A 19094-nucleotide genomic window follows, 5' to 3' on the forward strand; every position below is an offset into this window, starting at 1 on the left:
GATCACAAGTAGGCAGAGAGGCAGGCAGAGAGAGGAGAAAGCAGGCTCCCTGCTGAGCAGAGAGCCCGATGCGGGGCTCGATCCCAGGACCCGGAGATCACCATCCGAGTTGAGGGCAGAGGCTTAACTGACTGAGCCACCCAGGTGCCCCTATAACAGCTTTACTGAGATATAATTAAATGGATATTAATATACACAGAATTGTGCAACCATCACATTTAATTTTAGCACACTCTTTTTTTTAAAAAAGATTTTATTTATTTATTTGACAGAGATCACAAATAGGCAGGGAGGTAGATGGGGGAGGGGGGGAAGCAGGCTCCCCACTGAGCAGAGAGCCCAATTTAGGGCTCGATCCCAGGCCCCTGGGATCATCACCTGAGCCGAAGGCAGAGGCTTTAACCCTCTGAGCTACCCAGGCGCCTCTTAGCACACTCTTATTACCCCATAAAGAAGTCCTATACCCATTAGACACCACAGTCTATTTTTTCCAACCTTCCCCTCCAACCCAATCCTTGGCAATGAACAACCTACTTTATATTTCTATAGATTTACCTACTCTGGACATTTTATATAAACTAAATCATACAATACATGGTCTTTTATGTCTGGCTACTTTCACTTAATATGTTTTCTTTCTTTCCTTCCTTCCTTTCTTTCTCTCTCTCTTTATTTTTTTAAGAGTTTCTTTATTTATTTGACAGAGACACAGCGAGAGAGGGAACACAAGCAGGAGAAGAGGGAGAGGGAGAAGGAGGTTTCCCATTGAGCAAGGAGCCCTATGTGGTGCTTGATCCCAGGACCCTGGGATCACGACCTGAGCCAAAGGCAGATGCTTAATGACTGAGCTACCCAGGTGCCCTGCTTAGTATGTTTTCAAGTTTCATCCATGCTGCAGAATGTATAAGAACACATTCTTTTTTATTGCTGAATAATATTTCATTGTATGGATATACATTTATTTCTCAATTGATGGACAGTTGGGGTTGTTTCCATTGTTTGGTTATTATGAATAATGCTATTGGGAACATTCATATATAAGTTTTTGTTTTTCTATTCTTTTCTTTTTAAAATAAGCTCCATGCCCAGTGTGGAGCCTAACACTGGGCTTGAGCCCAATGGGCTTGAGCTCATGATCCTGAGATCAAGACCTGAGCTGAGATCAAGTCAGATGCTTAACCAATGAGCCACCCAGGCACCCCTCATGTAGAAGTTTTTGTGTGGACATAAGTTTTCATGTCTTTGGGGTATACAACCTAGGAATGGAATTGCTAGGTTGTATGGTGACTCTATATTTAGCCGTTTGAGGAACTGCCAGACAATTTTCCACATCAACTGCACCATTTTGCATTCCCATCAGCAGTGTAGGAGGGTTCCATTTTCTCCACATCCTAGTTTACACTTGTTATTATCTGCTTTTTTAATTATAGCCATCCTTGTGGTTGGGAAATGGTATCTCACTGTAGTTCTAATTTGCATTTCCTTCATGGCTAATTATGTTGAGCATCTTTTCATTGTGCTTATTGGCCATTTGCATATCTTCTTTAGACAAATTTTTTTTTAGATCTTTTTCTCATTTTTGAATTGGGTAGTTTACCTTTTTTATTATTGAGCTGTAAGAGTTCTTTATATTTTCTAGATACAAGTTCCAAATTAGATAAATGATCTGCAAATATTTTCTCCCATTCTGTGGGTTGTCTTTTCACTTTTTTGATGGTGACATCTGAAGCATAAAAGTTTTTAATTTTAATGAAGCCCAATTTATTTATTTTTTTCTCTGTTGTTGTGCTTTTGTGTACTATCCAAGAAGGTCTGCCTAAGCTAAGGTCAAAAGATCTATTCCTGTATTTTCTCCTAAGAGTTTTAAAGTTTTAGTCGTAAGTCTTATTTATATCTTTTCCGTATTTGCGAAATAAGGTACACTGATAGTAGACAAAGAATCATGCCATCTCCTTCTTTAGTACCAAAGGGCTTTGATAGTCTAGGCCTCATCTAGTCAATGGCCAGAAATTATTTGTTTATAGGATTGTACTTTCTAGTACTGAACTGAGGCTCATCTATGGGATGTCACAGATTTCTGCTCCATCTCTCTAGTGACACAGAATTAAGGAAATGTCTAAGGATAAAGCTACTCCTTGCATTCTATGACCATAACTAGAGTATAGGCTTCTTCCATAAAATTAAAACTTAAGAGATTTTTTTTAAAGTTTTTATTTATTTATTTGATAGACAGAGATCACAAGTAGACAGAGAGGCAGGCAGAGAGAGAGGAAGAAGCAGGCTCCCTGCTGAGCAGAGAGCCCGATGCGGGGCTTGATTCCAGGACTCTGGGATCATGACCTAAGCAGAAGGCAGAGGCCCTAACCCACTGAGCCACCCAGGCACCCTGAAACTTAAGAGATCTTTTAGTCATATCCATAAACTCTAAATCTTTGGGAGATACAAATTTAATTGTTGGAATCATAACTACTGACATATGTCCACATGTTTTCACAGGATTCCTGTCATGCTCCTAATGTAACTATGACTGAGAAACTATAAGTAATAGAATTGAATTTGATTAAGATTTATGGATGTGCTGAGATGACTCAGTCATAGTTCTTAACCTCAAAGAAGTTATAATTTAGTGGGAATTAAAAAAAAAAAAATCCAGAGGGGGAAAAAACCAAAACCAACCCAGAGAACTGATGGTTAAATTCAGTATTTCTGTAGAATTCTTATGTCCTCAAGGAATTAATGAGGGTGCAACTCCCTAATTCTTAGGTTCAAAAAATCCTTTATCTGTATTCTGTGATCTAGGTGCTCCAGCTCTAAATTACAGAAAAATTCCTAAAAGTTATGTGAAAATCATAGTTCTATTAAAAGAATGACATATATAAGACAACTTGGAAAGTTGAAGGAAATCCTATACACCGTGAAAGTCTTCCTGTAATTTAGAGCATACTCCTCCAATGACTCTTGGTCTACTCTAAGCAGGAACCCTCATCACCACTCCTACCCACACCACACCATTCCTCGGGGGACATACCAGACGGCCTTGTCATGTAGCTTTTTTTTTAATACCAAATACTTTTCTCTGGAGTTCCTTTTTAATGTATAGTTTTTGAGTTACTTCAAAGCTGGATTTTTTTTAAAGCCCAAATAAAGTTAAATGTGAATATGTTTTCTAGTTTCAGACTAGTTTCTAGTTACCTTGTAAGACACATTGGCCCCCAAATCTACATATCTCTATTCATTTCCCTTCCAACTTTCCACATTTGGCATGCTAGAAATTTCCTGTTGCTTTAGGTCAAATCAATGTCTATTTGCTGGCATCAAAATTATGTGCTCTTATACTAGAAAAAGAACTGAAGAATATTTTGGCTGATTTGTGTGGTTTATCCGCAGTACTATATTCCAGTTAAAGTGAATTCATTACACATTCAAAAGATTACCCCAATTTCAGTGGTTTTCTAGTCACAATCAATAAAGTAAAGGAAAAAACCCCTACTATTTATCTTGATGACTAAGCAAGACTTGAAGCAACAGTTCTAGGAAGCTATTTCAACAACTTAAAAAATGCTAATGACAGAAAACATTTACTGAGCCGGGAGCTGCAAAATAATAAGGTTATGAAAGAAAAATTTTTGTCTCAACCATCTATGTCTACTACTTAAATGCTATTTCAGGTACCCAATATAATAGAATTCACTTTAAAATTTTTTGGTAGATTTAGAGTAGGACAGCTATTTTATTTTATTTTATTTTTTTGTCTTTAAACTTACCTTGTGGCAACAAGAGGGTAGCTATGACATGGTGATGCCCAGGCATCCCTTGTCCACGGCATACAGTCATAAAGCAGCAAATCCTTCTCAGTCACAGCCATAAGGACAGGTCTCCATTGTTGTCTTCCACCATCTAGTTTTGCCTGTTACAATGGTAAAATCCAGAAAGCAGAGCTAACTATAATGTTATATAGCTGTAAAAGTCCCTTCAGTGATGGTCTAACATAGTGGATCTCCATTTTGTTCCCTGAACCTAAGAGGTTTGAAGAATAGGAAATATCCTATCAGGTTCCTTTCCACTGGCTAAGATTCTCCACTGTGAGGTGGATTGTTTCAGCTGGAAAAGCTCTCCCAGAGTGAGTTGGAGACATTATCTAATGATAGGACTCTGTTTTTACAGAGTTCCCCATTATACTTTAGGAAGTTTATGTTTTGTTTCAAATGTACCATTGCATTTACCCGCATAAAGCTCAGTTACCTCTGTGAGGATTTAAAAATTTAGGGAGATAACCACTATTTATCCATATTGTCAAGAATCCAAAGTCATAAAGCAAAAAGACTATGCTGAACAAAAGCCCTGGTATATTAAAACATTTCTCCCCATGAAACAACAAACAAAAATAAAAATAAAAATATTGTTAACTATTGCTTAACAATAGTGTTATTTTTACACAAATCCTAAAACAAAAACAAAAAAACACTGATGCTTCAGCTATAACTGATGGCTTCAAGGAGAAATCAAAATGATGAACTACTTGTCTCTTACAGAGTTGTCTTTAAAGCTATTTCTTATTTTCTCTTCCTTAATGACATCTCAAGGTCATTTGAACATGTCAGAGAAACTTAAGAATGTATCTATAAGATGAAAAGGGGAATCACTCATGATTTAGTTCTGTGTTATAACATCTACTACCAGAACTTTCCCCTTGTAGTTAGAGCCACAAACTGATTCCAGAAGTTGGAGATGAATTCTAGCCAGTCAAGTTACCTACGTTCTTTTATGTGCTGGAAGCACAAAATATACGACCTTACTCTGAGATTCCAGCAAGGTTCTACAGAAATAATTTTACTTTTCTTATCAGTGAACCCAAGTTTTTCTAAGATTCTATATTTAGTCTCTGGGTAACTCTATAATACCTGGAGGGAATCAGTTCCAAAAAGGTTCTCTTGGATTCTTATATTTTTGGGTTACAGATAACCCCAAAGGGATTTCTAAGTCTTTGTCTCTGAGATTATTATGAATAATATTTCAAAAGGGAAGACACGGTAGTCTTCCCTTATCCATGGATTTGCTTTTTATGCTTTCAGTAACCAACTGTCAACCGTTGTCCTGAAGAAGATGATCCTCCTTCTGACATATGGACAGAAGGTCAGTCATAGCCTAATGCTCTATCACAGTGACTATGCCATTCAACTCACTTCATCTCACATCACCATAAAAATCACTAATATAGTACAATAAAATATTTTAAGAGAAAAAGAGACCACATTCATATAACTTTTATTATAGTATACTGCTCTAATTATTATATTATTAGCTCTTGTTAATCTCTTACTGTGCCTAATTTAATACATTAAATTTTATCATATGTATGTATGAATAGGAAAAAACATAGTATATATAAACTACTGAATTTCTAAATATTCTAAACCAAATATCATAGATATTTGGTACTATCTATGGTTTCAGGCATCAACTGGGGGTCTTGAAATATATCCTCCATGCATAAGGGGGACTACTATAATGTAAAACCTATTTTCCCAAGAGGTTAAAATGGCAACCTGACTTTTTTTCCCCTTAAAGATAGGTAGAGAGAGAGGAGGGGGAGGGGAGAGATAGAGGCAATGGGAGAGAGAGAATCCTAAGCAAGCTCCATGCCAAGCACAGAGCCCAATGCAGGGCTCAACCTCACAACCCTGAGATCATGACCTGAGCCAAAATCGAGAGTCAGATGTTTAACTGCCTGAGGCACTTAGGCATTGCAGCAATCTGACTTTTTTTTTTTAAAGATTTTATTTATTTGTCAGAGAGAGAGAGGGAGAGAGAGCAAGCACAGGTAGACAGAATGGCAGGCAGAGGCAGAGGGAGAAGCAGGCTCCCTGCCAAGCAAGGAGCCCGATGTGGGACTCGATCCCAGGACGCTGGGATCATGACCTGAGCCGAAGGCAGCTGCTTAACCAACTGAGCCACCCAGGCATCCCGCAATCTGACTTTTTAAAATGAATTTTTCCCTTAAGTTGTAAGAGAGATTTTGAAGGCTGCATCTGGAAAACCTAAGTTAAATGTATTTCTTCCCAGAGAAGATATTTCAGGCAATAAAGGAAAATTGCTAATACCAATAGAAGCAATATCTAATTTCAAATAGAGAACTTTTTGTTCAACTAACAATTTTTAAAAAAGATTTTATTTATTTATTTGACAGATAGAGAGCACAAGTAAACAGAGCAGCAGGCAGAGGGAGAGGGAGAAGCAGGCTCTCTCCTGAGCAGGGAGCCCAATGGTGGGGCTCAATCCCAGAACTCTGGAATCATGACCTGAGCTGAAGGCAGCCGCTTTACCAGCTGAGACACACAGGTGCCCCTCAACTAAAAAAAGTTTTTTAAGGATTTTGTTTATTTATTTGACAGAGAGATCACAAGTAGGCAGAGAGGCAGGCAAATGGACAGGGAGAAGCAGGCTCCCTGCTGTGCGGAGAGCCCCATGTGGGTCTCGATTCCAGGACCCTGAGATCATGACCTGAGCTGAAGGCAGAGGCTTAACCCACTGAGCCACCCAGGCACCACTCAACTAACAATTTTTAAAAAGTGTTTATTCTTTGGTCCCTTTGAGTCTATAGAGTCTTGGATTCTTAAGTCTTTTTTTTTTTTTTTTTAAGATTTTATTTATTTATTTGACAGATAGAGATCACAAGTAGGCAGAGAGGCAGGCAGAGAGAGAGAGAGAAGCAGGCTCCCCGCTGAGCAGAGAGCCTGACGCAGGGCTCGATCCCACGGCCCCGGGATAATGACCTGAGATGAAGGGAGAGGCTTAACCCACTGAGCCACCCAGGCTCCCCTTAAGTCTTAAGAGAATTTCTTTTCCCTCTTCTACTTACCATTGCAGAAAAGTGAAACATCAATTAAAGTCATTCTGTTTGTCTATTTGCCTTTAGTTATAAGGATACTGTTTGCTTTCAGTAGAGTCAAAATGCTTCCTGCTTTATATATAGCATGTATTTTTAGTTGTGGTATCAGTACAAGCAGCCTTGGGGCTCCACTATTAAGGTTTTGGCCAGAGAAAAAAGAGATACTAATGTTAGGGTTCTGGTTTGCTTGTGTTTCAACACCCACACATGCATAATACCTGGCCAAACAACAGCCTTCACCAAATTTTATTTTTTGATAAATAGAGTTGAATAACACTGAAGATGAAAAACTGCTAATAGTTACTGTTCATTTTCTAAATCCTAATCTGATAAATCAATCTTTTGACAGGTGGTATACTTCTATTATTCTGTTACTGTGATAAAAAAACAGAGAGCAAAAACTAAATGAGCCATTCCACTAATGCTCATTTAGTGTACTTACACATTTTGAGAATTACCAGGAACAAATTAGGAACTGTGGAAACAAAGCTTTCTTTGGCTGTCTTGGCTTTTCTAATCAATACTCAACTGCTTACAAATACTGGTTTTATAGGTAATATATGCCCCCCCAATTTGGTGGACTTAAAGAAAATTCTCTTTTAAGAATATAACCAATAAAAAGTAAACTATCAGTCACATAAAAATCAGTATCAATGAAGAGACAGAAGTCCCTGTGCAGAGAAGAGATTATCTATTGTTAACCGATTACCTGTAGTTTAGGTTTCTGCTGTTTTAAGTGAACTCAGTTTTTAAACAATGTGAAATAGCAAAAGACAAATTAAGGAGAGATCATTTAAATAAACAACCTTCCTAAATTTATCTCCACAAAATGACTTTTTTTCCTTCTCTTTTTAGAAAAAGAGAAAGCGTGAGGTCAGAATCAGCATGAGGGGAGGAGCAGACAGAGAATCCTAAACAGGTTCCACATCATGGAGTCTGACACCCAATGCCCAGGACTGTGAAATCATGACCTGAGCCATAATCAAGAGTCAGGCATTCAATGGACTGAGCCACCCCGGTGCCCCACAACTATCTTTTCTAAGTACAACTGAAACAACTTCATTTATACGCAAGATTTTCAGTAAAGACACCTTATGCCAAAAGAAATGCTTACCTCTAGTGAATAGATTATATAATCTAAAATTATTTTAACCACCTTCACACTCAAAGAATTAATCTTATAGTTAGAAAAGGCTTTAGCACTTACAGAATTCAAACTTAACCTTATCATAAGTTCATTATAATACTTATAACACCTCTGAAAAATGTATTCAGTCTTGCTTGAACACCTTATACCAACAGTGATATCTGATTTGGGTAACCCAAACAACTACTTCAAAAAAGTAAAGAGTATTTTAGAAACAGTATGTTGAATTAGTTCAGTGGTACTATTTTTTTAAAGAGATTAAACCTTTTTACTTAGTATTATTTCCCAACCCTGAGCTTGTGTCCTTGGACAATATTTTACCATTAGTGATTTGTTTGCTTGCTTTTTGTATGTATATAAATATACACAAAAAAATTACTGAGCATCTACTATATACATAGCATTTGGCTAAGTTCTCTGTGGGCAGTAAAGCTTTGCAAAAATATGTGCTCCCATCTTGCAAGAGCTCAAAATTGATTAGAGGAACCACCACATAAATATGGTCCGTAAAAGACATATTGTGATGAACTGGTGGTTAAGTTCTTCTCCTTCTTACTTGTCTTTATGTATCATAGACCAAACTAATTTCACTTTAAAAGTTTAACAACTCTCATATTCCTGGTGGGAATCTAAATTAGTTCAACCCTGATGGAAGGCAATTTGGCAATTTTTATCAAAATTACAAATGCGGGGGTCCTGAGTGGCTCAGTTGTTGGGTGTCTGCCTTCGGCTTGGGTCATGGTCCCAGGATCCTGGAATCGAGCCACACCTCAGGCTCCCTGCTCAGCGGGAAGCTGCTTTGTTCTCTCCCACTACCCCTGCTTGTGCTCCCTCCCTCACTGTGTCTCTCTCTGTCAAATAAACAAATCTTTAAAAAAAAAAAACAAAACAACAAAATTACAAATGCATATACCCTTTGTGATTTTTAAAAATATGTCCACAAATTCTTTACACTACTCTTCCTTTTAAGAGGTGGAGCCCTTGGGTGTAGAATGGACTTAGTAACTTGCTAATGGAAAGAATACGGCAGAAGAGTCTAGGTCATAAAAGGCACTGTGGCTTCAGCTTGTTCTTTCTCTCAGATCATTCACTCTGGGGAAAGCCAGTAGCCATGTCTTAAGAACACTCAGGCAGCCCTGTACCAAGGCCTGCATGGCAGGAAACTGAGGCCTCTTGCTAACAGCCCTGTGAATGAATCATGCTTGAAGTGGACCTCCCAACCTCAGTCAACCCCTCCAACGACTGCCCCCGGCGGACAGCTTGACTGCAACTTCACAAGGGATCCCAAGCCTGAACCACCCAGCTATACCACTGCCGTATTTCTAATCTTCAAAAACTATGTGAGGTAAATATTTGTTATTTTAAGGCCACTAAGTTTTGGAGTCATTTGTCATATAGCCATAGATAACTAACATACCCTTGGACCCAGTACTTCTGGGGACTTATCCTCCAGGTACAGAAATACCCCTACTCTCTAAACTCTCAATATCCAAATATAGCTACTGCTACATCAGTTACATTTTGGGATAAATCCCTTACTAACCCAAGTTTTACTACTCCCACAAATTTAAGAACCAAATACATTCAGATAATATGGGTTCCCTGGTCTACCTGAACTTGGAAACCAAAGAGTTTGGATAGCACATGCGTAAAAGGACAAATTATAAGATTATTCACCATACCATCCTTTATAAGGGCAAAAGACTGTAACAACAAAACTGGGAGGAGTGCTTATTTAATTATGGCCACGCAAGGGAAACACATATAGTTGTAAAAAAAAAAAAATGCTTTCTCTGCATTTATATAGAAAGATCTCCAGAATATATTGTTTAATGAAAAAACCCAGCAAGGTATAAAGTAGTATGCATAATATGCGGTCTTCTTTTATAAAAGAGAAAAAGAATATGGGTTCGTATTTGCTTCTATTTGCATAAAGAAACTCAAAAGATTCACTAGAAAGGAGTGAAAATGATTACCCCTTTTGGGAAAAGGGGTGGGAACTGGGTTCATGGGGGACAAAAAGAAGAGTAAGATTTTCCACCTATTAACTTTTTATTCTGACCTGTGAACCCTGTGAATAAATGTATTACCTTTTAAGATCATGAGGATTTCTTTTTTTTTTTTTTTAAAGATTTTATTTATTTATTTGTCAGAGAGAGAGGGAGAGAGCGAGCACAGGCAGACAGAGAGGCAGGCAGAGGCAGAGGGAGAAGCAGGCTCCCTGCCGAGCAAGGAGCCCGATGTGGGACTCGATCCCAGGACGCTGGGATCATGACCTGAGCTGAAGGCAGCTGCTTAACCAACTGAGCCACCCAGGCGTCCCTAAGATCATGAGGATTTCTAACACTGCTGAAAGCATAGCACAATTACCACTCAGCTGAGTTTTTCAAGTAACATATAAAAATTTAGAAATAATGAACTTATACAACTCAATACCCAAAAAACGAATAATCCAATTAAAAACTTGACAGAAGACATGAACGAACATTTCTACACAGAAGACATCCAGATCGCCAATAGACACAGAAAGACACTCCACATCACTCATCATCAGGAAAATACAAATCAACCTGTCAGAATGGCTACAATGAAAAAATACAAGGAACAACAGGTGTTGGCAAGGATGTGGAGAGAAAAGAACCCTCTTACACTGTTGGCAGGAATGCAAACTGCTGTAGTCACCGTGGAAGGTAGTATGGAGTTTCCATAGAAAACTAAAAATAGAACTACCCTAAAATCCAGTAATCAAACTACTGGGTAAGAATACCCAAAGAAGGGGTGCCTGGATGGCTCAGTGGGTTAAAGCCTCTGTCTTTGGCTCAGGTCATGATATCAGGGTCCTGGGATCGAGCCCCACATCGGACTCTGCTCGGCGGGGAGCCTGCTTACTCCTCTCTCTCTCTCTCTCTGCCTGCCTCTCTGCCTACTTGTGATCTCTGTCTGTCAAATAAATAAATAAAATCTTTAAAGAATACCCAAAGAATACAAAAATACTAATTTGAAACAATATATACACCCCTCCACTTACAACAGCATTATTTATAATAGCATAACTGTGAAAGCAGCCCAAGTGTCCATCCATAGATGATTAAATAAAGAAAATGTGGTATAGGGGCACCAGAGTGGCTCAGTCAGTGGAGCATGTGACTCTTTCTTCTTAAGATTTTATTCATTTATTTGACAGAGAGAGAAACCACAAGTAGAGAGGCAGGCAAAGAGAGAAGGAGAAGCAGGCTCCCTGCTGAGCAGAGAGCCCAATGAGGGGCTTGATCCCAGGACCCTGGGATCAGGACCTGAGCTAAAGGCAGAAGCTTAACCAACTGAGCCACCCAGGTGCTCAAGCATGTGACTCTTGATCTCTGAGGGTTGTAAGTCCGAGCTCCACACTGAGTGTAGAGATTACTTAAAAATAAACCTTAAAAAAAAAAAAAAAAAAAGGAAGATGTGGATGCACAATGGAGTATTGTTCAGCCATAAAAAGAATGAAATCTTGCCATTTGCAGCAACAGGGATGGAACTGGAGTATAATGCTAAGTGAAATACATCAGTCACAGAAAGACATACCATATGATTTCATTCATATGTGGAATTTAAGAAATAAAACAAATAAAGAAAAAAAGAGAGAGGCAAAATAAGAAACAAAAAAATTTTTTAATGAGGATAAAAATTGTATTTTTTTAAAATTCTATTTTAATTTCAGTGAGTTAACATACAATGATACATTAGTTTCAGGTGCACAATATAATGATTCAACAATTCCATACATCATAACAAGTGTACTCCTTAATCCCCACCATCCATTCAACTCATCCCTCCACTCTGGTAACCATTAAGTTTGTTCTCTCTAGTTAAGAGTGTGTTTCTTGATTAGTTTCTCTCTTATATTTTCCCTTTGCTTGTTTTTTGTTTGCTTGCTTCTTAAATGCCACATTTGGGTGATTCATATGGTATTTTTCTCTGACTGACTTATTTCACTTGGCATTATACTGTCTAGCCCTATCTGTATTGTTGCAAATGTCAAGATTTCATTCTTTTTTATAGCTGAATAATATTCCATTGTGTATATATACAACATCTTCTTTATCCATTCATCAGTCATTGGACACTTGGGCTGCTTCCATAACTTGGCTATTGTAAACAATGCTGCAATAAACATAAGGGTGCATGTAAGCTTTCAAATTAGTGTTCTTATATTCCTTGGGTAAATACCCAGTAGCGTGATTACTTGATCATAAGACAGTTCTATCTTTTAATTTTATGAGGAATCTACCTACTACTTTCCACAGTGGTTGCACCATTTGAATTCCCACCAACAGTGCATAAGGGTTCTATTTTCTCCATATCCTTGCCAACACTTGTTTCTTGTGTTTCTGGGGGGAGCTGAGTTGTAGAAGTTCTTTATATATTTTGGCTAAACCTTTATCAAATATGTCATTTGCAAATAACTTCTTCCATTCAGTAGGCTGCCTTTTAGTTTTGTTGACTGCTTCTTTCATTGTGTGTAAGTTTTTTATTTTGATGAAGTCCCAATAGTTTATTTTTGCTTTTATTTCCCTTGCCTCAGCAAAAGACGACTGCCTCAGAAAGTACTGCCTGTGTTCTCTTCTAGAACTTTGATGTTTTAGGTCTCACATTTAGATCTTTTTCTTTTTTTTTTTTTTAAGATTTATTTATTTATCAGAGAGAGAGAGAGAGAGAACACAAACAGGGAGAGTGGCAGGCAGAGGGAGAAGCAGGGTCCCTGATGCAGGACTCGATCCCAGGACCTTGGGATCATGACCAGAGTCGAAGGCAGCTGCTTAACTGAATGAGCCACCCAGGCATCCCTCACATTTAGGTCTTTAATCAATTTTGAATTTACTTTTGTGTATGGTGCAAAAAAGTGGTCCAGTTTCATTCTTTGACATACAGCTGTCCATTTCCCAGCACCATTTGTTGTAGAGACATTCTTTTTCCCATTTTATATTCTTTCTTCCTTTTATGAAGATTAATTGACCATGTAATTGTGGGTTTACATGTGGATTTTCTATTCTCTTCCATTGATCTATGTCTATTTTTGAGTCAGTACCATACTGTGTTGATTACTACAGCTTTGTAATATACTTTGAAGTTGAGAATTATGATGCTTCTGGCTTTGCCTTTCTTTTTCAAGATTGCTTTGGCTCTCTGGGGTCTACTGCAGTTCCACACAAATTTTGGTATTCTTTGTTCTTCTAGTTCTGTAAAAAATGCTGTGGGTATTCTTTTTTTTTTTTTTTTTTTTGTTAAAAAGATTTTATTTATTTATTTGACAGAGAGAGATTACAAGTAGGCAGAGAGGCAGGCAGAGAGAGAGAGGAGGAAGCAGGCTCCCTGCTGAGCAGAGAGCCCGATGTGGGACTCGATCCCAGGACCCTGAGATCATGACCTGAGCCGAAGGCAGCGGCTTAACCCACTGAGCCACCCAGGCGCCCCTGCTGTGGGTATTCTGATAGGGACTGCACTAAATGTGTAGAATGTTTTGGATAGTATAGACATTTTAACAGTATTTATTTTTCAAATCCATGAGCATGGTATGTCTTTCAATTTCTTTGTCATCTTCAATCTCTCTCATCAGTGTTTTATAGTTTTCTGAGTACAGGGCTTTCACCTCTTGGGTTAGATATCTTAGATATCTTAATATTTTGGATGCAATTGTAAATGGGATTTTTTTCTTAATTTATCATTCTGCTCCTTCATTTTTAGTGTATAGAAGTGCAGCAGACTTCTGTGCACTAATTTTGTATCCTGTGGATTTTACTGAATTCACTGACCAGTTTTAGCAGTTTTTTGGTGGAGTCTTTTAGGTTTTCTTTTTTTTTTTTTTTAAAGATTTTATTTATTTATTTGACAGACAGAGATCACAAGTAGGCAGAGAGGCAGGCAGAGAGGAGGAAGCAGGCTCCCCGCAGAGCAGAGAGTCTGATGTGGGGCTCGATCCCAGGACCCTGAGATCATGACCCGAGCCGAAGGCAGCAGCCCAACCCACTGAGCCACCCAGGCGCCCCTCTTTTAGATTTTCTATATAGAGTATCATGTCATCCACAAATACTGAAAGTTTACTTCTTCCCTACCAATTCAGATCTCTTTTATTTCTTTTAGTTGTCTGATTGTTATGGGTAGGATTTCTGGCACTATGCTAAGTAAAAATGATGAGTGGTCATCCTTTGAGTATGATGTTTGCTGTGGGTCTTTCATATCCAGTCTTTATTATGTTGAGGTACGTTCCCTCTAAACCTATTTTGTCAAGAGATTTTATGATGAATGGATGTTATACATTGTCAAATGCTTTTTCTGCATCTACTGAAATGATCATATGGTCCTTATCCATTCTCTTATTGATGTGATATATGACATTGATTGATTTGTCAATCAAATCATGCTTGTAACCCAGGACTACATCCCATTTGATTGAGATGAATCTTTTTTTTAATGTATTTTTGAATTTGGTTTGGTAGTATTTTTTTTTGTTTTGAGAATTTTTCATCTATGGTCATCAGGAATATTAGCCTATAGTTCTCTTTTTTATGTGTCTTTATCTAGTTTTGGTATCAGGGTAATGCTGGTCTCATAGAGTGAATTTGGAAGTTTTCCTTCCTTTTCCATTTGTTGAAACCATTTAAGAAGAATAGTTATTAATTTTCCAAGAAAAAGACTTTTTTTTTTTAAAGACTTATTTATTTATTTGACAGAGAGGGATCACAAGTAGGCAGAAGGGCAGACAGAGAGAGAGAGGGGAAAGCAGGCTTCCCGCTGAGCAGAGAGCCCGATGCGGGGCTCGATCCCAGGACCCTGAGATCTTGACCTGAGCTGAAGGCAGAGGCTTAACCCACTGAGCCACCCAGGCGCCCCTCCAAGAAAAAGACTCTTAACTATAGAGAAAAAACTGATAGTTATCAGATAGGAGGTGGATAGCGGAATGGGTGAAATAGGTGATGGGGTTTAAAGAGTAGACTTAACATGATAAGCAATGAGTAACATAAGAATTGTTGAATCGGGGCGCCTGGGTGGCTCAGTGGGTTAAGCCGCTGCCTTCGGCTCAGGTCATGATCTCAGGGTCCTGGGATCAAGTCCCGCATCAGGCTCTCTGCTCAGCAGGGAGCCTGCTTCCCTCTCTCTCTCTCTCTCTGCCTGCCTCTCCATCTACTTGTTATTTCTCTCGGTCAAATAAATAAATAAAATCTTAAAAAAAAAGAAAGAATTGTTGAATCACATTATCGTACAGCTGAAACTAATATAACACTGTATATTAACTATGCTGGAACTAAAATAAAAAAACTTTTAAAAATTTAGTAACAATGATAAACAACTAAAATACTAAAACTTTCAAAGTCATAAGAACTTAAACCATGATTCTCATTAGTTTCTTCTCTGCTTAGTTATCCTGACTATACTGCCTAGAAATTATCAGTGTTAATTCTGTGTTCTAATTTATTGTAATTATTATTTGAAACATTTATAAAATTTCAGAGCTCAAAAGGAAAAAGAGATTAGTGGAGTCTAACGTTGGTCTCCACACAACCTCCTGGTGACTGGTTACCAAACAAGACTGCTTAGACCCCACTACAGATCTATCAAATCAGAACTCTGTTGAGGTTGAGGTAGGGCATGAGGTGGAGCATGGGATGGGGGTAGGGGACTAGACCTCACAAACTATAGTTAAAACAAAACAAAAACAAAAGAACAAAATATTCCTAGGCTGATACTGACATAATCCCTGCCCCCTTGGACACACATGAGGGAAGTAGGATTCGAAGAGATGAAGGAAACTTTAGAAGATCTGAGAGCAGTGGAAGCCAGAACTACAACTTTGAACACTCATCCTGGAACCCTTTGTTCAATCTTCCTTTTTCAACTCCTGGTGCCGTAGCTGACAGTGAAGGACCCAAAAGAAACAGGATGTGCTATAATACCATATATATTCAAGGTTTCCCTTTTGTCAAAATGGGATTCAAACTAACTTGCATTAAGTTCTTCCTTTCCTTTCACCCAATGTCTACTTAAGTTTTGCTTTTCCTCTCTTCATTTTTCAGTTGTGGAAGACAAATATACATCTGGCTAATGTCTTGTAAAATATTTTGTATATTTTATACTTTTCCCAGAACAGGAAAATAAACTTTCTGTCCCTGAAACTGACAGCAGACTAGAACAGGGGTTGTGAAACTATGACCTATGGGCTAAATGCAGCCTAGTACCTGTTTTTATAAATAAAGTTTTATTGAAATACAGCCACACCTCTGCATTTTCATACTGTCTGCCACTGTTCTCTTGCTGCAACTGCCACGTAGTTGTGACAGTATCTGGCCCTTTGCAGAAAATGTTTGCTGAACCTATTATAAAATCATGAAAATTATCCTCTGTCATTAAGGACAGAGATGGTAATAGGAATCTCTTTTTAGTTATGTTGTAATGATGATATCATGACACTCAGTTCTTCTGGCGGAGTGATAATTAGCAACAAATAACTAAATGGTAGGGAGGAGAAACATAAGAACAACAAACAAAAGATCTGCAAGCTAGATATCCAGGACCTGCTGCATGATAAATATTATAGATATATGAAATGGGGGAACCACCTTGGCCCTGAATGGTGACCCAGTGAGACCTTGCCCTGCCTCTCAACCTACCTGTTCTGCCAGCCAGGCAATATGCTTGACCTCCTTGCTGCTTCCGGCTGTACTGGTTGCACCAAGCATGGCATTGAGTTCAGCCAATACCTGTGGGAGGAGAGCCATTATGTTGGTGTGGATAGCTACGAACCAGGAGTGTGCTGTGGCTGTATCCTTGCAGCGCAGGATCAACGTGTTCCTGCTATCAGGAGAATGTAGTTCTATCAATCTGTATGGAAAAAGAAAAAAAAAAAGTAAGCTAGATCAGAAGCCATCAAACTTGCCAGAGTGTAACATACATAACTGGAAATCTATTTTAATTTTACATTCCAGAATAGAGATACTTTCTCTTAATTCCTTAGGGCCCAATTTCAGAGAAAACCACATATGGAAAGATAATCATCAGAAAGACTAACTGCGGGGTCTGCTGTTTCAGTGTGTTAATGAGATGACCTAAAATGAAGGAACCTATTGTAGGGTCTATAGTAAAACGCCTCACTTTGCTTTAATTTCCATGTCAAAGAAATGGAAAGCGTGCTTGTTGAATGTCATAGGCACATTGTAAAGAAGGAACTGATACTTTTTTAAGTACTTAGAAAATTCGGGTATAAGGTATTGCTAGGTAAATAAATGTGACTGCCAAATAGTGAACTGAAATTTCCACCAAGTGGGATAAAGAAAAGAGAAAATAATTGAAGAATATGACTCTTTATGAAACTCTGAAACTTGTTTTTTAGGGCCTGGGTAACATTATGTGATTAAATCATCCACTCAGTCATAGTAGAAAAAGACTTAAGAAATCTTCAGCTCTATGACTGTTATTTGTTAATGCTCCACTGAGAACAATCTAAACTTCAAAAGTCACCTTTAGGAATTTGCTAACTTTCTTTACAAGTACACTAAACAAATTTTAGAAAGCGCTTTACTGGGTGCTGTTTGCTGTTTCGGTCAAAGGTTTTGCTGAGATGAGTTTAAGAACTCAAAAATAAGTGAATAACATACATACACTTCTGTGTTCTAACAGTGAACATATGCGTTTTTCAAAAAGGAAAAAAGATAAAATTCTTAGGAGTGTTTCTCATGGTTAGCTAGAAACTGACAAACTGCCACTGACCAGGTACAGATCGTTTTATTTTTTCATCTTTCTGAGGAGAGATTTTGCTGCCTTGACACACTGTCACGGGCACCTGCAGCACCTGCCAAAGATACGCAGTTTACATGGATACTAGCGTGCCGGCCTTGAAGCCTGCACACCTTTCTTTTGCCATTTGTCTAAGCCCTTTAAGATTTCGAGTATTTCAATTTACCATATTAGTATGGCAAATATTCATTGTCATTTCAGCTCTGGTCAATCTATCCTTTCTTAAGTAAACATTTACTGAGCATCTACTATATGCCAGCTCCAGTGAGACACTGACATTGGAGATACAGTGGAGATAGAAAAAAATAGTCTATATCCTCATTGGACCTACTGTCCAATGGGGAAGGCAGAAATTCAACAATTAATATAATTACCAGTTACAAAAAGTGCTCCTATAAAGAAAGGACTGTAATAACTACTATGAAGTTCTTGTCTAAAGGACGCAAGGTGGTAGGAGCAAAGCAGGACTGCAAGGGAGGTCTCTCCACCTCGAGGCACACTTACCCAGGTAATGTCATGCTTTGAAATGGGTTATAAACACTTCTACCTGATACTTATCAACTCACCTATCTAGTCACCTGCCATCCCACTTGAATTAGTCACCTAGCTACCTGAAAGGCTAGCCACCAGTCTATCCATGTTTTATATGCCTTCAAAGTTCTAGGGAAATAGCCAAAAGGACAAGAAATTCTAGAAAATAGTCACAACATAAAATAAGATCTGGGAATAGTCTGAAGCCCATCTTAGTCAGAAAAAATGTTTTATTTTATTTATATTTTTAAAGATTTTATTTATCAATTGTCAGAGAGAGAGAGAGAGAGAGAGAGAGCATAAGCAGGGGGGCAGCAGGCAGAACAGGCAGAGGGTGAGCAAGGAGCCCAATATGGGACTTGACTCCAGGACCCTGGGGTCAAGACCCGAGGAGAAGGCAGCCATCCAACAAACTGAGCTACCCAGCAATCCCTGAAAAAAATCTTTAGATAGCAAGTTGTAAGCAATTTGAGCTATTTGCTTTTGTTTTGTTCTTCTGGGAAGGGTGAGAAATTTGTTTAATATTCTTTCTTTCCCTCTCCAGCCCCTCTAAAAAAAAAGGTAAAAAAGCACATAAATGTCCACTGATGGAATGGATAAACAAACTGTGGTATTATACAAAGAATTGAATATTATGCAGCCTTAAAAAGGAAGGAAATTCTGACACACGCTACAACATGGATGAACTTTGAAGACATCATGATAAGTGAAACAAGCCAGTCACTAAAGGAGCAATATTGTATGAGTCAACTTATATGA

At 38.3% G+C, this 19094-nt stretch overlaps 1 protein-coding gene across 1 annotated transcript in view; it reads right to left on the reverse strand.

Annotated features, from left to right (window-relative positions):
• SNTB2 (syntrophin beta 2) overlaps positions 1-19094 on the reverse strand; it is a 113799-nt gene that overhangs the window by 30853 nt on the left and 63852 nt on the right. Inside the window, exons 3-4 of the mRNA XM_044255847.1 lie at positions 16682-16892; positions 3765-3907 (exon numbers count right to left, since the gene is read on the reverse strand). Coding sequence (XP_044111782.1) covers positions 3765-3907; positions 16682-16892 — 354 coding nt within the window. The remainder of the gene's footprint in view (positions 1-3764; positions 3908-16681; positions 16893-19094) is intronic.

Source organism: Neovison vison, chromosome 7 (assembly GCF_020171115.1).
Source record: "Neovison vison isolate M4711 chromosome 7, ASM_NN_V1, whole genome shotgun sequence".
Classification (NCBI taxonomy): domain Eukaryota; kingdom Metazoa; phylum Chordata; class Mammalia; order Carnivora; family Mustelidae; genus Neogale; species Neogale vison.